This window comes from Saccopteryx bilineata, chromosome 1, assembly GCF_036850765.1.
Source record: "Saccopteryx bilineata isolate mSacBil1 chromosome 1, mSacBil1_pri_phased_curated, whole genome shotgun sequence".
NCBI lineage: Eukaryota > Metazoa > Chordata > Mammalia > Chiroptera > Emballonuridae > Saccopteryx > Saccopteryx bilineata.
The window spans coordinates 47,110,347-47,133,145 of record NC_089490.1 but is presented as its reverse complement, the minus strand read 5'-3'; the positions used below and the strand labels follow the sequence as shown (position 1 = coordinate 47,133,145).

Sequence of the window (22,799 nt, the reverse complement as noted above, 5' to 3'; positions counted from 1 at the left end):
TCTTGCCTTCAGTGGCTCCGCGACAACCTCCTTCACATGATACCCCTCATTCTGCATCCTCTCAGTGCCTTTCTTGGTTCCTTTTCCCTCGCCCTAAAAGTGGGGATTTGTCAGGACCAAATTAGCAATGGTCTGTTCTTCTGCTTTCCTACTGCCGTCCATTCCTCATTCTGGAGCTCACACTTAACACCTCCAATACCCTGCAGGACCTTTCTACTTGGATATCCCAGTCATCTCAAATTCAGTACATCTAAAACTGAGTAGCCATCTCACTATTCCTTTTTTTGCTAACACCACAATTCTGCCAGACTGTCTTCTCTGAATTTTCCCTCCCTCTTCCCACTTCCCAAATCCAATGTACACCAAGTCTTGTACCTCTCTCTCTCATTCTCTCTACTCACACATCCACCGCCATGAGGCTGCTCATCACCTCACACCCGTGCTGCTGCCAGCCTCCTGCACACAGCCCTGATCAGTCTCGCTCGAATACTGCTTTCACCACAGCCCTCCCACTTTCACAGGGCTCCGAGGCTCTTCACTGCCTGGAGCATAAAGTTCAAAAATGTTTGTGAGCCATTTAGGATCCTCTACAACTCCCCAGCTTTGCCTCCTGTTTTCTCTCTGACCACTGCCAAACACAAGCTCTCTGCTACAATTGTGCTGGTCAAGTTACTGTCACCTGAATGCACGCTGAATTTGCCAACCAGAGCTCTCACCTTGTGTCTCAGCTCACCTTGCTCTCCACCTCTTATCCCTAGCTTAAATTCTGGCCTTGTATAAAGCATCCCTTTAATGACCCTCATCCCTACCCCAAAGCTGTCTCTTCCTCCCCAAATTCTCCTTGTTTCCCTCTACTCATTTGGAAGTTACCATTTGCAGCCTCATATTTTATTTTTGCCTTTTGGTTTTATTTACTTACCTTTTCAAACTGTCTAAATTTTAAGATCACTGAAATCAAAAACTATCTAAAACTTATCTTGAGTCAATCAACAAGAAAAGATTCCTCCTTTCATTAAATGAGGGGGTCAAAAAATTATTATAGATAGATCAAATCTAGTCTCTCTGTCAATAAAGTTTTACTGGACTGTAGCCTCCCTCACTTGGTTATAAAGTGGCTGTGTCTGTTTCACATACAAAGTCTGAGTCCAGTGGCTGTGACAGAGACAACATGGTCCACAATGCTGGAAATACTTTCTATCTAGTCCTTTGCAGAAAAAGGTTGCCAACTCCTATTTTTTAAACCCCGATAGAAATTTATTCACGACACTGATCTTAGCCTGCCTTCAATTTTAGTTGTGTATATATGTTCTTATCACCATCACAAAAACTGTGAGTACGGGGCAGAGACTACAACTTTCTCAGCTCTCAAGCCCTACCCATCACCATGCCTTGCACATTGTCAGAATTCACTCAATAAGTGTCAGTTCAATATTCACTCAAAAAAAAACATGAGTAGATTTGTTGATAATTTTTAATGCTACCTTTTTGAAAGAATTAAGCATTATAAAAATCAAATTAAAATCAAAATATTTTAACCAACATCTAATTCTTTTAATTACTTTATAAAAGCTTTAATGTAGCAAGATAAATCTAACTTAAATTACTTATTATAAATTTAGGGGAAAATATTTTTATTGGAAACTACCTTTTAAGTAAAATTAGACAAAGTTCATTGGGAAACAATTCTATATACCTTGTGTATCTAAATAGGAAAAGTAATCTATCTACTTTTGGCTTAAAGTACTTTTGGCTTACCATTTTTGAAAAGCGCGGAAAATATTATTTTGCATTGTGTTTCATTAAATTGGATTTAATTTTTTGGATCATTATAAGAATACCCACTTACAGTGGCAGTGAAGTTGAGTGATGGCTTCAAGACAGAAGCGTGATCAGAAAAGTCAATGATGTAATCATGCTGCTTGAAAAATACATTGGAACTTGCATTTCTGGAGATACCTGTTTGGAAATTGCATCATTTAGAAAGCAAGAGTTATAGCTCACCACCAGCTTCTATCTACCAAATTTCTCCATCTGAGCTAAGTCCCCAAGGGGTTAAGATACCAGGGCTCAGAAGCCTCATCCCCACGTAAGTTTCTATGGTGACTAGGTCCTCTATGGACCCCTTCTAAGCACTGTCATTGCCATACCCGTTAATGAGATGTGCACCAACAGATTAAGGTCACTGACACAATAGTCTTTTTCTATTTGGGGGATTAATGAAAGCTGTAGAAATAGCAAGAGAAAGATCCAAGTAATTAACATTTATTCTATTATTTTGAGAGAAAATTGTCTAGAAGCAGGTAATATTTCAGAAGATATTAAGTGATTAAAAAAAAAGAAAGATGGGACCCTGGCCGGTTGGCTCAGTGGTAGAGCATCGGCCTGGCGTGCGGGAGTCCCGGGTTCGATTCCCAGCCAGGGCACACAGGAGAAGCGCCCATCTGCTTCTCCACCCCTCCCCCTCTCCTTCCTCTCTGTCTCTCTCTTCCCCTCCCGCAGTCAAGGCTCCATTGGAGCAAAGATGGCCCGGGTGCTGGGGATGGCTTCGTAGCCTCTGCCTCAGGCGCTAGAATGGTTCTGGTCGCAACAGAGCAACGCCCCAGATGGGCGGAACATCACCCCCTGGTGGGCGTGCCGGGTGGATCCCAGTCAGGCGCATGCGGGAGTCTGTCTGACTGCCTCCCAGTTTCTAACTTCAGAAAAATACAAAAAAAAAAAGAAAAAAGAAAGATGGTTATTCAATTGAAAAGGTAAGCCTTTCTGTGTAATTTTCAGGCCGAAAATAGAGAACTGACATGGAAAAAATTACAAATATCTATCACATGTGGCTGAAGTACAGACTTTCATAGAAGTTTCCCCTTCAGGATGAAAACACTCTGCGAGCTGGACTAAGGAGCAGTCGCGAAATTTCAGCATTTAACGGCATCTTTAGAAAGGCAGTGATGTTCCCAAATAAACGTGCCAGTTAGAATCGAAACAATGACAGAGCAGCACAACGTAACCAGGTCCCCTTCACTCCAGAGTCCACAAACCTGTGAGTGACTCTGTCACCACGGCTAAGATTTCCACCGGCCCCGGGGAGGACAGAGTCGCGTGTTCCAAACGCTGATTCGAAAACTCCATCGCCTTTTTCATCTCTTCATTATTAAAAGAGAACTTTGCAGACCCATTTATCTGTTTTGTCAAAAAAAAATTATTTTTATTCTTCACTTTAGCAATTAAAATTTTAGAAATAAAACTCTAAGTCACATCAAACAATATGATGGTGCTGGTTCTTTTTTAATCACTATAAGAGGGTAAATTCTCACTTGTCCAAGGCCAGAAAACTTTTTTTTCCATTCAATTTTTTGTTAGTTCAGTACAAATCTTATCTCTAGAGAAAAATACAATTATAGTTTTCCCCATTACGAGGTATAAGATATATGTAAAAGTTACCTTAAATGTTTTTGTAATGTTTTTCTTCACGCCCCAAAAAGACAAAGGTAAAAATGTAAGTGTTACGTCCCCTTTCACTGGTTTCCCATATGTATACCTGAAAAATAATAAATGTTTCTTTTTTAACAGTTTCAACTTGATTTTATCAAACTAACATGATGAAAATATTTCTTTCAATAGCATATACTGGCAGCTCAATGTAAATAAACTACTATTATATATATTAAAATATATTCTTGCCTGACCAGGAGATGGCGCAGTGGATAGAGTGTCGAACTGGGATGCGGAAGACCCAGGTTCAAGACCCCGAGGTCACCAGCTTGAGTGTGGGCTCATCTGGTTTGAACAAAAATTCACCAGCTTGGACCCAAGGTCGCTGGCTCAAGCAAGGGGTTACTCTGCTGAAGGCCCACGGTCAAGGCACATATGAGAAAACAATCAATGAACAACTAAGGTGTCGCAATGCACAACGAAAAACTAATGACTGATGCTTCTCATCTCTCCGTACCTGTCTGTCTGTCCCTGTCTTTCCCTCACTCTGACTCTCTCTGTGTCTCTGTAAAATACATATATATTCTTATCACAAATTGTCAAAGGTAAATATAGTTAGAAATGTCCTTAATAAACGATGATTCTTGGAACTACATTTCTAAAATGGGAAGACTTTTAATTACAACATCTCAAAACAGTTCCTAGAACACAATTTACCCTGACTCTAGCCATTTCCGAGACCCCAGAGAAAATTTGATCATAAGTGGAAGTGACAATTTATGGCTCAAAGATTTTTTAAAAGGGTATAAAAATCTTTTATTTCAGAAATCTGAGCCAGCCCCTTAACTTGCAGTTTTTGACCATTTTTAAATGTTGGTTGAAATTACAACCCCCATGGCCCCTTGCCTAACCAGGCAGTGGCACAGTGGATAGAATGTCGAACTGAGACACAGAGGACCCAAGTTCAAAACCCCGAGGTCACTGGCTTGAGCACAGGCTCATCCAGCTTGAGCGCAGGCTCACCAGCTTGAGCACAGGGTTGCTGGCTTGAGTGTGGGATCATAGACATGACTCCATGGTCGCTGGCTTGAGTAAGGGGTCACTCACTCTGCTGGAGTCCCCCCCCCCCGTCAAGGCACGTGTGAGAAAGTAATCAATGAACAACTAAAATGCCACAATGAAGAATTGATGCTTCTCATCTCTCTCAGTTCCTGTCTGTCCCTCTCTCTGATTCTCCCTCTGTCTCTGTCAAGAAATAAATAAAAATAAAGAAAGACATTGCAGTCCCCATGGCCCCTGCTGCATGTTTCAGTGTTTACAAAGAGGACTTACCAGACCAAACATGCTAGGACAACAACGGGCTCTTGGCTCTCAAAAATTGTTTTTAGGCAAGAAATCTTAAAATAGGAGTACAGGATTTTTTTAAGTCTACAGTACCAGAATTACTTTCTTGAGTTAAATCTCATCTCTGCTGCTTTGCATTCTATGTATTAATTTTGCCCCCTCTCGTGATGAGAAAGGCTTTTCGTGTAAAGAAGAGGCAATCTTTGGTAAACCATTTTACTGCCAGAAAGCCTTTTTTAAATGTGTTTCCTGGGTTCATTCCATGTCTATTGTGAAATGCTGAGCCAAACATGGAAGTCAATTTTGCTTTGCACTCTATAAATCAAACAATAGTTTCTGCTTCCTAAGTCCATTAGTTGAACATACACACTGTCTGGATTAACAGAACTGAAAAGTCAATGGTAAAATATAGCATATTCAAAATTAAGAATAAAATAAATCAGTCTTCAACTGCACCACCTTTCCAAAGGAAAACAGTAGAGTTAGTGGAAACTCTGGTTAGCAACTTCAGTATCAAATTCATTCATCTAAAAGAGAGTCCTCAAAACCTAACATTGCTGTCTCTTGCTCAAGTTTTTAAAAATGCACGGCTAGAATACCAGAACACTGTATTGTAAACGTTATATCACATGATAGTACAGGAAGCTTGAAAATCCAGACATAATTTATATTCTCAGACACAAATACATTTTAATTTTGACTTAAATGTGAAACAGATTTCGCTTCCCAAGCCCCAAACTGATTATAATTGTAAAACAAGGATACTGACAGTTTTGTCCTAAGTACAATCTGGAAGCATTTGGGATACACTAATTTTCAGAAATTAGTAGTTTGAAAACGTATAAAAAAGCAAATCAAAGATATTCTGAGATGGTATCATTAACAAAACCAGAATTTTTCTTTTTTTGGAAAACAGCCATAGCACAAAGTTTTATGAAATGATACCTAAAAATATGAAACTTCTAGTATAATTCATGTTTTTACCAACCTTTTTTTTTTTTTCATGTCATTTCCAGGATACAAAAGTTTCAATTTTTCGAAAATAAATACACTTTAATAAAGCTTAGGTTAAATCGCATTTTTAAAATTCTACTGCCTGCCGGAGTTATGGCACTATCTAGATGTATGCTGTCATTTTCTTTATAATTCTCTAGAACCCACTGTGTAGTAGGAAAGAATTTATTATTTACTTTACTAAAGTTGGTAATCATGAGCAGATGTTCACATAAAAGCTAATAAACAAACGCAGATTTTTACTCATCTCAGTTAAATATTTCAAAACTGAAAAAGGACTATTAACCTTCTTCTTTGGGTGATCTCCAGTAATGTTTTGCACATTAACTATGCGTAGATAGGACAGATGGCTATGAGCAAAAAGATAACCTAAACTGCTTATCATTTACTCATAGAGATGATTATAATAGCTATTATGAAACACTTTTAAATCATCTCTGTAACATAATAAAAAACCATCTAAGTGGTAAGACAACAGAACGTATCCTTCAAAATATACCCAAGAAACAACTGGATTTCAAACCCTACTCTCTACCCACTAATTCTGTAACAAGACCAAACCCATGGCCCATAGAACTCAACTCAATTTGTTTCATTCCAAACAGCAGGCTTTTGGTTATGAGGCCTTTGCTGTGCTACATAGAGCTTGGAACTGAAACCTTAGAGACCATATTGTTTATCCATTTGTTCTTTCAGTAAGTATTTATTAGATGCCTACTCCATGATTAGCACTGCACTAGGCACCAAGATGCAGGAGTAAACAAGAATCAGACCCACCTTCAAAGAGGGAGATCAGCAAACAGCAGCATTGTGTGACTAGAGTTATGAGAGATATAAGTAGAGGGTTAGGAACAAGGAGCCAAGCGTTGAAACAGCCTATGTAAATGCCTATTGATCAGAAAGAAACATTCTGCTTTCTTGGAAACACAAGTAATGTTTGGGAATAGAATTTGGGAGGTTTGAGAAGGAGCTGAGTGAATTGTTTCAAAATACATGAAACTAGGCCCTAGCTGGTTGGCTCAGTGGTAGAGGGTCAGCCCAGCATGTGAAAGTCCCGGGTTCGATTTCCAGTCAGGTCACACAGAAGAAGCAACCCCCTCCTTCTTCAAGCCTTCCCTCCCTCTCCCTCTCTCTATCTCTCTTCCCCTCCTGAAGCCATAGCTTGAATGGTTTGCACAAAGTTGGCCCTGGGCACTGAGGATGGCTCCATGGCCTCGGCCTCAACACAGTAAAATAGCTTGGTTGCCAAGCAACAGGGCAGCAGCACCAGACGGGCAGACCATTGCCTGGTGGGGGCTTGCAGGGTAGATCCCGGTTGGCGCACAGGCGGGAGTCTGTCTCTGCCTCCCCACCTCTCACTTAAAAAAAAACAAGACATGAAACTATAAAAGAAGTTTGTAAGATATAGTTTTAAAAAATGTTTAACTTCATTCTCAAGGCAGTGGTTTAAAATTTTTTATGCAAAGGAGTTATAAAATGTCTTTGTCTCTTTAGCCCAAAAAGAGAGAGAGAGAAAAGAAGAGGAGGAGGAGAAGGAGAAGGAGGAGAGAAAGGGAAGGAAAACTGATGGGGAGGGAGGAGGAGGAGGAGAAGAGCAAGAACTCTGAATGCCCTGCGGAGAAAGACTGGAAAGGGTAAAACAGGAGTCAGGAAAAACATTTAAGGAAGTACAACAGTAACTGAGGAGAGAAAGATGATGTTGGCCTGAATCAAAAAAGTAGCAATGGAGATGGATTTGAAAAATATTAAGGAGTTAAAACCAGCAGCACTGGCTGTTGATTAGATGTGGGGACTGAAAGAGTAGGAAGAGTGCAGATGACCTGGGCAGCTAGGGACCCACCAAGTTAGGGACACAGAAAAGAATCATATTCAGGGAAGATGACATGCTTGGTGTCAAGTGTCTGTAGCATACCCAGTGCAAGAAGACATGAGGATCTGAAGCTCAATATAAAAATACAGACTAGAAATATAGATTTAGGTGTCATCAACATTCAGACAGTAGCAGAAGCCCTGGTCATGGAGAAGAAAAGTCAAAAGTGCAAAGAAAGAAGAGAGCCAAAGAGAGAACTCTGAGGAATAAGAACTTTGTAAAGATGGGCAGAAGGGAGTTGCCTGCAAAAGGTCCCAAAGAGTAGCCAAAAGGAAAGAAAAACAAAAAACATAAGGAAAAAATGGGAGAGGACCACAATGTAAAATGCTGCAAAGGGGGAATGAAGGTAAAAGGTGCCAATGGCCTGAGGCAGGGAGAAGGGCAGATGATAGGGGACTGAACGAAATGAACTCAAAGAAGTAAAAGACTCAACTCTAAGTGAGCTGTGAAGAGGTGATTACACGACAGGGGAAGGACACATGAAGTCAATGGGAGGGTTTGTTTCTTTTAATGACAGATATGTTCAAACACATAGTGAAAATGCCACTGAACAACCAGATGGAAGAAACCAAGACTCAGGTGCGGCAGGAGGTAGGATTGAGAGCCTCCTGGCAGGAGGCAGCATCCAAGGCCTAGGCGGGAGATTCGCCTCTGAAGGGAGCTCAGATGTTACTTTCATTATGACAGACACAAAATCATCACCTTCAGCATCATTTCCATCTTTTCTGGGACACACTATTTATGGATTAGGTCTATGACAAATTTTATAGACTTCAAGAAGACCCTGCCAATCAAAAGATGTCATTAATCTGCTGCCAAGTTGTACATACATTATTGTACCTTCAGTCTGAATGAGAGGAGACCCTCCTGACCCTGCACTAGTAGGCCCAGCACTCAGAGTGGGGGTGGGGAGCCTTTATTCCTGTGGGGGAAGAGGCTGAGGCCTTGTGGATGGGACACAGAAGATGACACTGTCCTGGGACAGAGCTCCCTCCGTTCACCACAACCACAGACATCATCCCTAGGCAACTGAAGCTTCACGGAAGGAGCCTCGGACCCTAATCAACACTCGCCAGATCTGGGAACTCAGATGGCCAAAAGAGGCTCACTGTTTACAACAAACAAAGCAAACATCCTGAGAAGGAGTTACTGATGTGGAAACTTCACTAGGCTAGCCTCCCCAGTGAATCAATCAAACCCTAATCTAGGTGTTGAGTGAAAGCACATGACAGCTGCAATTAAAGTCTATAATCAGCTGACTTATGTAAAGATTATCCTACTCTGGGTGGGTCTGATTCGGTCAGCTGAAAGGCCTTAAGAGCAGAACTGAAGCTTCCCTAAACAGTTTAAAAGCCACTGCTTTATCCAATTGTATTAAATCCCTGGCAAAGGCCCTGAAAACCCAAAAACAGAAGCAAAGATGGTATCTACACTCAACCCATGCAAACACTGATGGTCTGTGTGGATCTGCACTCATTAATTTTTATAAGCATTAGTCAAAGAACTCAAAATAACACCCAGACAGAGGACTTAACCTTCAGCCCTAGTCAAGGGCAAGATAATAATCCTGTAAAATGGAAGCATTTAACCTGACCAGACAGTGGCACAGTGGATAGAGTGTCGACCTGGGACACTGAGGACCCAGGTTTGAAACCCCAAGGTCACCGGCTTGAGTGTAGGCTCATCTAGATTGAACATGGGCTCACCAGCTTGAGCACAGGGTCGCTGGCTTGAGCATGGGATAACAGACATGACCCCATAATCACTGGCTTAAGCTCAAACGTCACTGGCTCGAACAAGGGGTCACTGGCTCAGCTGGAGCCCTCCAGTCAGGGCACTTATGAGAAAGCAATCAATGAACTGAAGTGCTGCAACTACAAGTTGATGCTTGTCATCTCTCTCCTTTCCTATCTGTCTGTCCCTGTCTTTCCCTCTCTCTGTCTCTTTCTCGCTAAAATAAATAATAATAAAATATAGGCATTTATGTTTTATAAACCATACAGTTTATAAAAATCCATCTACAGTACCTAAATTCACTTTGGAAGCTACCTCTTAGTTGAACTTGGGCAGAACACTAACTTGGTATACAAATCGTAGAAAAGTTTTGCCTTTGTGTCACATGGGTTTCACATATTTTTGGCCAGAGTCTAGAAGAGGAGTCCTCAGAGCGTTATTATGGTCAGTGCTGCCCATCGCCTGGCACTGCCACAAACCCCCAGCAGATAACATGGCGCTGAGACAGAGGTGAGATGAGGTCCAGTTTCTATCCACTATTACAAATCAATTCTGAAAATGAATCAGTTTCAGAAACCAAAGCATAGATACGGACACACTGAAAATAAAAGCTACAAGAGATCAGTCCCAGAATTACTTGAGAGCAACCCCAGCCTGTTGTTCAAAAACTGCTAATCGGGTCTTGGGATTTTTTTAAATGTTAAGTCTAGCTATTTCATGTTCTTTTTATTCTGTTTGTTTTTTATTTTTCATTTATTGGATTACATAATTATATAGGTTTTAGGTTTGCAATTCTATGATACACCATCTGCATAATGCACTGTGTTCACCACCCAAAGTCAAACCTCCTTTGATGGGCATACACTGAACCCCCTCTATCCTTCACCGCCTGCCTGTTCCTCTGTATCCACCAGACGGTTGACTGTGTCTATTAAGTTTGAGAATTGCCTGTCTGGAACTAGAAGAAGCTTTTAGTCTCAACAAAACCAAATGCTATGCCAGTAGATCAAAATCCGAGAGGCAGTATACATCCACGGGTTGGAAGTCTCTGTGTAAAGCATGCTGACATGGAGGATGAACGTGAATTACTCATACACTACTTGCAATAAAACCACCAAATCCCTCCCCACAGGATTTGGCCCCCATCATTAACAGAGGAAAAACAGGATTTAAAAAGAGCTAAATCACCTGCATCTGTGCCAGAACAATGAGAATAAAGGTATTTTTTTTTAATCTGGCATAATCTATTATGTAAATCCCTTTGTGAGTCTTGGAAAGACATTGGTCTGTGGAAAATATTTTAGGATTGGATCAACTTGGAAGCAGAGAGATATGTGCAAAGACCTGAGCAGGCACATTCCATGATTAATTGTTTATTATAGATATCTGTTTCCTGCCCATTAGGGTATCTTAATAAGCAGAACATTGTGTTAATATCTGTGGTATATAATGAGTTCTTTGTCATACAGTTTTTTAATAGTTTACAGTCATTAAAAAATAATACTTACTTTGCTGTGACAGTACCATTTAAACTCTTAGCATCTAAAGAACAATATAGTGGTGTCTGCAGAGTAACTTCAAATTTCGGCAATACTGGAATAAAAAGAGCAAATCTTTTAAAGAAGCTATTTCACTATCATTGCCAGCTTGACAAAATCGCAAATGAAATTTTTCTAAAGGAGTTGATCATTGGTACGGTTTGAAATTAAGTTCATTATGATCCAAGTACACATTAAGGCATAGATAAAAAGCATTTCACTTCACTCAAAATTAGAAACCCTGACGGTGGGGGCCATTTGCTGTGGACACTTGTGTCAGGGGGAACTTCCCATTGGTAGACCCCAAATTGTATCCAGAGCCCTAGATGCAAAAGCATCAGAGTGGTAAAGACCAGGGTTTTTTTCAGCTGTCACCAGGAGTGTGGTCTTACTACTTGTTAAAACACTTCCATATCACTCGGTAAACAGCTGCTTCTAGTGCAGCCCCTTCCCGAGAGCCTTTCACCAAGTTGGCTACTGAGAGCACATTCTGGGGCCCCAAGACACTGCTCCTTCTGCATGGTGCCACGTATGCAGAGAGAATCCCTGCCCTGCAAAAGAGGCAAATCTGGTGACAGTCTAATGCAATGGAATGTTATAAAGAAAAAACTGCATAGTAGAAGTTCTAGTTAATAACTAAGATCTGACTACAAAATAGCAACTTTTTTTTCTTGTGTGGCAAGTACTGATACATACTTCCAAAATTAGAAACCCTTACTTTGGTCAGTTTTATATAATTAAGATATAAAATATTTTATCAATATTAATCCTATTTGATACAAAGAACTCCCCCAGCTTGTAAAATTTTTGTTTCCTGTCAGTCTACAGACATATTTTCTCTGACTTCACTGACCAAAGAAATAGATGAGTCTCATAAAAAGGCCATTCAATGACCACAAGAGGAGCCTCAAGTAGGTCAATGTGTCAATAACTTACGGAAGACCTCCAGCCCCAAACCGGGCTGAGGACCCTTGGTGTGCCAAGACCCTCCTAGGCTTTACACCAGCTTAAGATTGGAGACTCAAAACAGCCAACTGTGACCTTCCTCCAAGGTCCTCCACCAACATAGCCGTTAGGGGACACACAGAGATAGAATTTCCTTAGAACAAGGAAATTAAAACTTGCCCTCATTAAATATCATAGGCGGGCAATCAATTCCCCACCTCCACTACACCCCATTCAGCACCACCACCCAGCACCACCTCTATGCTAAATGAAAATAGCCTCTAAAAACCTTGGCCACCTCTGATTTATTCTCCTAGATCAAAGCTGTCAAAAAGAAATAAAATGTGAACCACATAGTGTAATTTAAAATTTCTAGTAGCCATATTTGAAAAGTAAAAAAAAAAGCTAATTAATTTTGTAATATTTTACTTAACCCCACATATCCAAAATATTATCGTTGCAACAGATAATCAATATAAAATATTATTAATGAGCTATTTTTCTTTTTATTTGTATACTACATCAACAAAATCTTGTGTTATACACACCTGGAATAGATCTTCATTCATTCTAGCTACATTTCAAGTGCTCAACAGCCACATATGGTGAGTGACCCCAAAATGGACAACAAACTTACAGTCAAGGGTTAGTAAATAATGACCAACAGAAACTAAGATTGGTTTTTACATATTTAACTGTTTGGAAAAAAATCGTAAGAAAACTATTTTATTACAGGTGAAGATTACTGAAACTCCGATTTCCGTGTCCATAAACAGCTATTGGAACACAGCCACCGTCCCCTTCCATGGTGTCTGTGGCTGCTTCCCGCTACAATGGCAAAGTTGAGTAGTTATGACAGAAACAGAGACATGTGGCCCACAGAGCCCAAACTACTCCTATCTGGCCCTTGACAAGAAAAATGTTGCTGACCCTTGTTCTAGTTAATCACGAGACTTAGATGTGAGGCAGGCGGAGGCTGAGCCACAAAGGGGTGAGCTAACCACTCCAGAATTTCTAAAGCTGAACCATACAATGTCAAAAAGTGACACAAATCAGATAAAAAAAGCTTGTGCATAACCGCAAAATAGCTATTCAATTTAAAACTAATACTAGAGCTTATGCATTCACTCTCCTGTCTCTTTCCTATCCCTCCACCAACAGAATAGTTGAGTCACCCTGTTTCTACCTGCGATGTTATCAATGCGGGTCCTGCAAGAAGACTCACCCGAGTGACACTGTCTTCATCAGTGCTTAGCAAATGAAAACTACGAGAAATAACTGATTTTATGTTTGGGAAAAACATCACACACACAAAATTTTAAATATGTATGTCATGATCATCACAAAGTAGAAAGAATAATTGTGCAAGCCCTGGCCGGTTGGCTCAGCGGTAGAGCGTCGGTCTAGCGTGGGGAGGACCAGGGTTCGATTCCCGGCCAGGGCACACAGGAGAAGCGCCCATTTGCTTCTCCACCCCTCTGCCGCGCTTTCCTCTCTGTCTCTCTCTTCCCCTCCCGTAGCCAAGGCTCCATTGGAGCAAAGATGGCCCAGGCGCTGGGGATGGCTCTGTGGCCTCTGCCTCAGGCGCTAGAGTGGCTCTGGTCGCAACATGGCGACGCCCAGGATGGGCAGAGCATCGCCCCCTGGTGGGCAGAGCGTCGCCCCTGGTGGGCGTGCCGGGTGGATCCCGGTCGGGTGCATGCGGGAGTCTGTCTGACTGCCTCTCCCCGTTTCCAGCTTCAGAAAAATGAAAAAAAAAAAAAAAAAAAAAAAAGAATAATTGTGCAAAGAAACAGACTAGCATAATGGAATTATAGATTATCTTTTTCCTCCTTTATTCTTTATAATGAACTTTTATAACTTTTACTTTTACAAAGGAAAAAATAACTTTTACCTCCACTGTGATTTTTACTGTAAATAACACATCCTTTAGAAATTTCTCTTATCTCTGTGAAAAGTAATAAATGCGTTTTCCTTTAAAATAAATTGAAGAACTCTTACCATATTCTGAAACCTGAAATGATTGATGATATGTCTGCTCCTATTGAGAAGAAGAAAAAAATAAAACAAGAAAATATATAAGTTCTTATTAAATTATTTTGCTTGTTTACTTACCTCATAAGAAGACTTTGGAAAAATTTTAATTACATTTATTATAATTTAATGAAGAAAAGTTTATTTTCATTTGTAAAAATTTATTTTAGTCATCTACAACATAAAGTCTGTGAGATTTTATGAGGTTTTCCTGCCAATTCACTAACATAAAAAGGTGACCTCACCCTGGCCCTGGCCGGTTGGCTCAGTGGTAGAGCGTCGGCCTGGCGTGCAGAAGTCCCAGGTTCGATTCCCAGCCAGGGCACACAGGAGAAGCGCCCATCTGCCTCTCCACCCCTCCCCCTCTCCTTCCTCTCTGTCTCTCTCTTCCCCTCCCGCAGCCAAGGCTCCATTGGAGCAAAGATGGCCCGGGCGCTGGGGATGGCTCCTTGGCCTCTGCCCCAGGCGCTAGAGTGGCTCTGGTCGCAACAGAGTGACGCCCCGGAGGGGCAGAGCATCGCCCCCCGGTGGGCAAAGCGTCGCCCCCTGGTGGGTGTGCCAGGTGGATCCCGGTCGGGCGCATGCGGGAGTCTGTCTGTCTCTCCCTGTTTCCAGCTTCAGAAAAATACAAAAAAAAAAAAGTGACCTCACCCTAAATTCATTGTAGGTCATTTAAACAAACTGCTTCATCTGACTTCCATCATTTGTAAAATGAGAACTAGATTAAATTAGATAACTTAGGAATTTACAAGGCAAGGATAACACATGTCAAACAGGAAAGAATTTCAAATTTGTTTAAGGATCACTATCCAAAAAAAAAAAAGAAAATGAAGTTACACATAATTTAAATATTTATAAATAACCAAGGATACACAGTCATCATGGACCAACATCCTCTACCTTACCAATTCCTGGAATTATTTTCTAGTGTAACCCTTAAATCGATACCTTTTATATTTTTTTATTAGATATTGTTAATTATTTCATTTTCAAAATCATTAAAAAAAAAAAATGTGGCCTATCAGCCTCACCTGTGGTGGCACAGTGGATAAAACGTTGACCTGAAACACTGAGGTCAACTGTCCAGAACCCTGGCTTTGCTAGTCAGGCACATATGGAGTGGATGTTTCCTGTTCCTCTCCCCTCCTCTCTCTCTCTCTCTCTCTCTCTCTTTCTCTGTGTCTCCTCTCTTAAATAAAATCTAAAAAAAAATTTTTTAATGTAGCTTTTTTTCCTAATTCCTAATATTTCTATCTGTCCATTGTAAATCATAGGTAACACATTAAATAGAACCACTTCAAAATAGCTAAGTAATTCCACTAATAAAATTGGTATTTTAATTCTCGTTACTCAAGTTTATCAAATAAAATACACAGATGCCCCAATAAAATATTACCTTTTTAAAATATGACCCTTAGTTAATCTAAAGCAACAGTACAAGTTATTTTTTTAATCCAAAAAGAAGGAAATAGTTCATTTCAAAGTATAAAACAAATGTAACTGCTTATACACTAACAAAATAGTTGTCTAAAACCTGGCTTCAAAGTTGTCATTTAAAGTACTATTGATCCCAAAGAAACTGTGTTGATCAAAGTCTTTAAGAATCTCCACAGTTGTAACTTGTATCTTAAATTGTTTTTATATCGTATATATGAATGTTATGTTACATGCATTTGATTCATTTATAAGTTCTAATTTGTCATCTTCAAAAATCAAATTACAGCCCTGGCCGGTTGGCTCAGTGGTAGAGCGTCGGCCTGGCATGCAGGAGTCTTGGGTTCAATTCCCGGCCAGGGCACACAGTAGAAGCACCCATCTGCTTCTCCACCCCTCCCCCTCTCCTTCCTCTCTGTCTCTCTCTTCCCCTCCCGCAGCCAAAGCTCCATTGGAGCAAAGTTGGCCCGGGCACTGAGGATGGCTCCTTGGCCTCTGCCTCAGGCGCTAGAATGGCTCTGGATGCAACAGAGCATCGCCCCAGATGGGCAGAGCATCGCCCCCTGGTGGGCATGCTGGGTGGATCCCAGTCAGGCGCATGCGGGAGTCTGTCTGACTGCCTCCCAGTTTCCAACTTCAGAAAAATACAAAAAAAAAAAAAAAAATCAAATTACAAAGGTAATCTACCTGTATGACCCATTTTACTGATAAACGTAAGAATTCTAGTCTTTAAATTACTTTTTGCTTTACTACTATAGCCTACACAGGTAAGGGTGTGGAATAAGTAATTGGACAATGAAGACATCTCTGTACAGGAAACATTCTGTGAGGCTCTGTAAAGGTAAATTACAATCTTCATCATCAGAGGGCTGCTCTAGAAACGGAAACAGACATGGTCAAGAGCAATGATACAAGACTGACAGTGTCCTGGAGTTCCATACACTGTGCTTTCATTCTGACTCTCCCCTGTGCTTGACTTACACATATTTCCCTTTCACCCATCTTCCCAAACTTAGCTCAAATATTATGGCTTCCTTCAGTCTCCAAAATAAAACTAAGTTCTCTTCCTCCATGAACTTTATAAAGTCCTTCCTTCTTTGTCACTTTTTACTCAGTGTCATAAGTACTTAGGCTTATCTTGCTGCCAGTTCTTTGAGAGCCAGGTCCATGATGGACCATCTTTTATCCCGCATGGTTTATCCACTGGAGTGCCAACCTAACAAGAGTCCTTGAAACCAAAAAAAGTGTTCAATAAATATGTGTTAAATTATATGAAAATGACTAGCTTTGAAAAATGTAGGAAATCAACTTTGGACCTACTTTTTTTTTTTTTTTTTTTTTTTTTTTTTTCATTTTTCTGAAGCTGGAAACAGGGAGAGACAGTCAGACAGACTCCCGCATGCGCCCGACCGGGATCCACCCGGCATGCCCACCAGGGGCGACGCTCTGCCCACCAGGGGGCGATGCTCTGCCCATCCTGGGCGTCGCCATGTTGCGACCAGAGCCACTCTAGCGCCTGAGGCAGAGGCCACAGAGCCATCCCCAGCGCCCGGGCCATCTTTGCTCCAATGGAGCCTTGGCTGCGGGAGGGGAAGAGAGAGACAGAGAGGAAGGCGCGGCGGAGGGGTGGAGAAGCTAATGGGCGCTTCTCCTGTGTGCCCTGGCCGGGAATCGAACCCGGGTCCTCCGCACGCTAGGTCGACGCTCTACCGCTGAGCCAACCGGCCATGGACCTACTTTAAACAGCTTTGAAACCACATTTTGGGTATTTATTTAACACTTAAGTAGTTACATTAAATTATATTTGAAATGAATTCTCTCTTCCAGCCGCCTATCTTACCAATAGTCCCTGGTAACTCCTGCATTTTCCGTCTCTCTGTTTACTGTCTCTTTCCCCTTCATTCAGTCTATAAACATTTCCAAGACTTCTTCCTTGTTGCCTTAATGGTCCTCTCTTTCTGATCCTGAGATGTTGGCCCTTCCCATCCTGAGCCTAATGTTCTTCCACTCTCCAGGCCCTTAGTGAACTCATCAACTCCCATGTTTCCAACTGCCATCTCCACACTACCTCTAAATAGTTATCTCCAGCCCATACATAGTTATCTCCAGCCCATACCTTACCCCAGAGATTCTGACAACTCTGCCTTCTAGACCTTTCCACCTGAATGTCCTACAAAATATCCTGGACTTCTTTATCTGGATTTCGTCTCCATTAGGCACCCTCTTTGATTGCCTCTCCCCTATGTTCTTAGATACACCTTCTCTCCCATAATATCCTGTGTACAACTTAATCATTTTACTTAACACAAGATACTGTAATTATCTGCTTTGTGTCCATCTTTTGTAATATAATATGAAACCAATTAAAGGCACAACACCTAATTCAGCATACCTTCCATGTTTGCCCAGTGAATGTATGTCTAAATGAATTAACAAACTGATTCCTGTCCCCAGGCTGATTCTAACAGGGTTCATCAAATTAACCTCAGTTATCATACAGTTTGCCCTGTAAGAAATTAAAATAAACTTCTCATGGGCAGAATCAGACTACCCTGAAGAGGCACAGCCATCTGTCAAATGGCTCCTAGGGTAACCTTAACTCTCTGTCCTGCATTTGAAAGGAATAAGAATGCCAAGGAGACACCCTGACCGGTTGGCTCAGCGGTAGAGCGTAGGCCTGGCGTGCGGGGGACCCGGGTTCGATTCCCGGCCAGGGCACATAGGAGAAGCGCCCATTTGCTTCTCCACCCCCCCCTTCCTCTCTGTCTCTCTTTTCCCCTCCCGCAGCCAAGGCTCCATTGGAGCAAAGATGGCCCGGGCGCTGGGGATGGCTCCTTGGCCTCTGCCCCAGACGCTAAAGTGGCTCTTGTCGCGGCAGAGCGACGCCCCGGAGGGGCAGAGCATCGTCCCCTGGTGGGCAGAGCGTAGCCCCTGGTGGGCATGCCGGGTGGATCCTGGTCGGGCGCATGCGGGAGTCTGTCTGACTGTCTCTCCCCATTTCCAGCTTCAGAAAGAAAAAAAAAAAAAAAAAAAAAAAAAGAATGCCAAGGGGTGAAAGCAGCCAGCCATCATGAAAAACGGAAGAAAAAGCAGAAAGAAAGTGTTCCTTTTCAATGTCATTTTAAATTATTCCAATAAATCAACAAATCATTTTGTAACTGAGTGCTGACAATGCACTTTATACAAGACAGGGTTTTCTCAGGCTGTTTATAAGTGGTGAAAGGCAATTTGAGAAATAAATTATTTTACTTGCCAAGGGGCTTATAAAAAAAATGGATTTTGTAATTTTCAACATATTAACCATTAGGCAATCAGGCCTTACCAAAATGAGTTTGGTTCTTTTTAAAAAATATTTTTACAAAATATATGATATAATCAAGAATGGTAGAAAGTACTAAAACTTTTAAATTAATACTTCAGAGAATTAGTAACAATTTATGACATATATACCTACAAAAACCCTGACACTGAGTACTTTAATTAGTTCAATACAGAGATTTGCAAACTTTTTCTATAAAGGACTAGACCAGTGGTTGGAAAACTCATTAGTCAACAGAGCCAGATATCAACAGTACAATGATTGAAATTTCTTTTGAGAGCTGAATTTTTTAAACTTAAACTATATAGGTGGGTACATTCCTTATCGAGGTAGCGCCCACACGTGGTAGTTTGTGGACGAGCCACACTCAAGGGGCCAGAGAGCCGCAGGTGGCTCGCGAGCCGCAGTTTGCCGACCAGGGGACTGGACAGTAGATACTTTAGGCTTTGCAAGTGAAGGGGTGCAGAACAGGTCTCCCCAAGATGTGCCACTTTGACGTGTGAATTATTTTGAGCTGATGGCATTAAAGACCCTGTGGGCTCACAAGAAACTTTTACCTCTCCCTTAAAGAATTTAAATTTGGGGCCTGGCCCATAATAAGAGTTATTACCAGGAAAAAAAAACAACAAAAAACTTTTTATGACCTAGCTTCAGACCAAAGCCAACTTTTAATTACTGAACATTGGCTCTTCTTAGAGTCCTGCAAATGACCTTCCTCCCCTCTGTCGCCCCAAGGGGCTTTACCTCTTAGTGCAGAGGTCATACCTCCCTCATTTTAACTTCCTGTCTCTGAACCTCTCATGTATGTGGGGTTCCCATAGGAACAGATGTAACTAATCTGGTTATTTTCTCTTGGTAATCTGTTTCATGTCAATTTGATTATCAGACCAACCAGACGAGCCCAGAAGGGTAGAGGCGCGTCTCCTCTTCCCCACAGAAGCTGTTGATCACGGTCACAGCTACTCCACTCTGCCACCGGAGGGCAGAAGTAGCCAGAGACAACACGTAAACAAATACGACAGACAGCATTCCAATAAAATTTTATTTACAAAAACAGGTACTAGGCTGAATTTGGCCTACAGGCCAGGGTCAGCAAATCCTGGCCTAAACAGTAAAATTTATTTCCAAATTATTCTATGTTAATTCTAGCTGCACTAAATTAAATTTGACTAAACTTAACTAAAAACATGCAGGAAAATCAACCTGAAGCCTTTTGTAGGAGGTATGAGTTTCATTTACTAAGCAATTTTCTTTCAGTTTCAAAGAAACAATTTGCTTCAAAATGAGTTTTGTGGTTATTCTAGCTCATCGAATACAACTTGTGCTCATTCACTCTGCCGACAGCTGGAGGGAAAGGCTGACCTGCAGGCATAAATACCTGGGCAACATGGCTTCTCAGCAAACACCTTTCCAGGAAAGAGGATGTTTTCGGAGATCTTTCCCCAATATGGGCACAATCCCATGGGGAAAGCGCTCCTTTAGAAAACCAGCTCTTTGAACAGACTAAGGGTTGCCAGATGGAAGGGGGTTAGGGATCCAGGTAAAAAAAGGCGATGGATTGAGAAGTACAGGTTGATACTTACAAAATAGTCATGGAAATGTAACATACAGCATAAAAAATACAGTCAATAATACTGTAATAACTATAAGCGGTGCCAGAATTATCAGGGGGATCACTTCGTAAATTATATAAATGTCTACCGCTGCTATATACATACTTGAAACTGATATAAAATAGTACTGGGAGATGACGTCAGAGTAATGGCGGGGTAGGAAGCGATACCGATAAATCTCCCCCAAAACTCAACAAGATCTTCAACCAGAAACAGAAAAACCTATACTTGGAGCTTCCAGATGCTTCGCAATACACCCAAAGGTATGATTGAGTGAAAAATTGGCTAAATATATAACCAAACCCCGAAGGAAATAGGGAGTAAGAAATGCTCCGCCTTCCTCACTAACCTAAACAGGGCGGCTTTCTCTGGTAACTGTGAATATAGAAACTGAGGCAGGAAAAGGGGGTGAATAGATCCAGGCCGCCGCGGCACAAACGGCCGAACCAGGCTGTGGCACACAGATCCAAGCCGAGGAAAATCTGATCCTGTGGCAACCCGGGCAATACAAGCTAACACTCGCGCCAAACCCAAAGAAAGAAAGACAAGCGGAGCGGCCATTTTACCCGGTCTCCTGGTCGGTGCGCAGTTAGTGGGCGAGAATTTCTTCCTAGGCCCCGAGAGTGGGTGCCTGTGTTGCCCCACGGAGAGGCAGGGTCAGAGGCCTTTCTGTGGGCCGAGGACAGAGTCTCTGGGCAGCCCCAGCGCCCTGGGAAAGCCACGCACGGGAGGGAGTGAGAACTAATTCCAACGGTGGAGATTTTCCGTGCTGGTGAGGGTTTCACTCAGAGGGAACCGCGGCCGGCCTCATATCCTGGTTTGCGCGCGCAGATAAGGAGTGAGTGATTCCTCCGAGTGCCTTGGCAGTGCGCGCCCGTGTTATCGCAGAGAGGGGCAGAGTCAGGGGCCTTTGTGTGGGCCAAAGCGGAATCTCGAGCCGCCCCAGCGCCTTGCAAAAGCCGCACACGGGGACGGAGCGAGACTCAATTCCAACGCTGCAACTTTTCCCTGCGGTTGGGGGTTTCACTCAGAGCGTGAGACTGCTGGCTGGATATCCTGGTCGCAGACAGTGAGTGAGAGTTTCCTCCAAGCGCCCCCCAGAAGTGGGCGCCCGCTTGTGTTACCGGACAGAGTGGCAGAGCCAGTGGTCTTTGAGTGGGCGGAAAGCCCGCCTGATTATGCTAGCAGCTCTGACTGACTGAGCCTTACCCAGAGCCCTGTGCTGAGTGGAAATAGAGTGGGGAGTTGCCAGCTCTTTGAGCCTCTTACTATCCAGGCAGAGGCAGCAACAACCCCATAGCTGGATTATCAGGCTACTAATTGAGGAAGGAAACACTAGGAGAAAGGCTCCAGGAACACGGACTCTCTCACTGTCGGAGCCTATAAATGCTAATGAGCCTCGACTCCCACGAGACTAAAGCACACTACATGACATTGCCATAGAGACTTATCAACTGCAAGCCTCTACCTGAGCGTGCCAAAGGAGCAGAACCCGGGGTACAGAGTCACCGACCAGGAAGAGGGAGAGAAAAGAAAAAGCAAGAAGATAACCTCTCAAAATCAAGAATAATCTGCAGACTTTATAACCTATCACATTTTATTATATTTGTTCGTTTGTTTCTCTTATCTTCATTCTTGATACTTTTTTTTCCTCCTCCAATTTGGCCGATTAACTCTCTACTGGTCTTACTCTCTCCTCTCCTTGAACTATACTACCCATAAGTGTTACATCTCCCATTATCTTTTCTCTTCTCTTCCTTTCTCTCTATGAGGGTTGCACTCCAAAACCCTTAACTCTCTCTCTCTCTCCTTTCTTTTTTCTTCTTTTAGTGGTTCCCTCTTTTTTTTCTCTCTCTCTCTTTCTTTTCTCCCTCTATATTAGTTTCTTCCTTTCTCCTTTACATCTCCTCTCATTCAAACCTCAATAACAAACAATTTATCTTATCTGGGACTCAAACCTATGTTTGTGGCATTTTGGGGGGTTTTTACTTCACCTTTTTAACTCACTAGCAGTGCTCCCATACCTGGCTCTCCATATTATCTAGTTCTTGTTCCACTAAATACAATAGTAAGTTTTTAATTTGTCCCCCCATTTTTCCGTTTTCCTCTTATTCCTCTCATCATAACTCTTAGACAACCAACACCTAAAAGCAAATCATTTTATTCTTGACCCAAATTTTTTCCTTATTTGCTTTTTGTGGGTCCATACGATCTTTTTTTTTTCTTTTTTCTTTTTTTTTTTTTTCCTTTTTTTTTTTTTTTTCTTTTTTTCTTTTTTGCCCCTTTATTACTTTTCCCCAATTCAGGCCCTCCATCACAGGCATTGTTTGTTATAACTCACAGTCCACCACAAGATTTTCTCAAGAAAGAGGGGAGAGGAGAGGAGAGGAAAAAAGGAGGGGGGGAATAATTTCCTTTTTAAAAAATTTTTATTTTATTTTATTTTTCTTTATTTCATTATTAATTTTTTAAAAAAAACCAACTCTTTTCGATTTTTTATTTTTTTTAATTTTTTTTAACTTTTTATT

General features: G+C 41.7%; 1 protein-coding gene across 1 annotated transcript in view; it reads right to left on the bottom strand.

Moving 5' to 3' along the window:
* CD109 (CD109 molecule) overlaps positions 1-22,799 on the bottom strand; it is a 146,918-nt gene that overhangs the window by 58,930 nt on the left and 65,189 nt on the right. The window contains exons 6-10 of the mRNA XM_066253712.1: positions 13,873-13,912; positions 10,897-10,981; positions 3,436-3,532; positions 3,033-3,174; positions 1,847-1,956 (exon numbers count right to left, since the gene is read on the bottom strand). Of these exons, the coding sequence (XP_066109809.1) occupies positions 1,847-1,956; positions 3,033-3,174; positions 3,436-3,532; positions 10,897-10,981; positions 13,873-13,912 (474 nt within the window). The remainder of the gene's footprint in view (positions 1-1,846; positions 1,957-3,032; positions 3,175-3,435; positions 3,533-10,896; positions 10,982-13,872; positions 13,913-22,799) is intronic.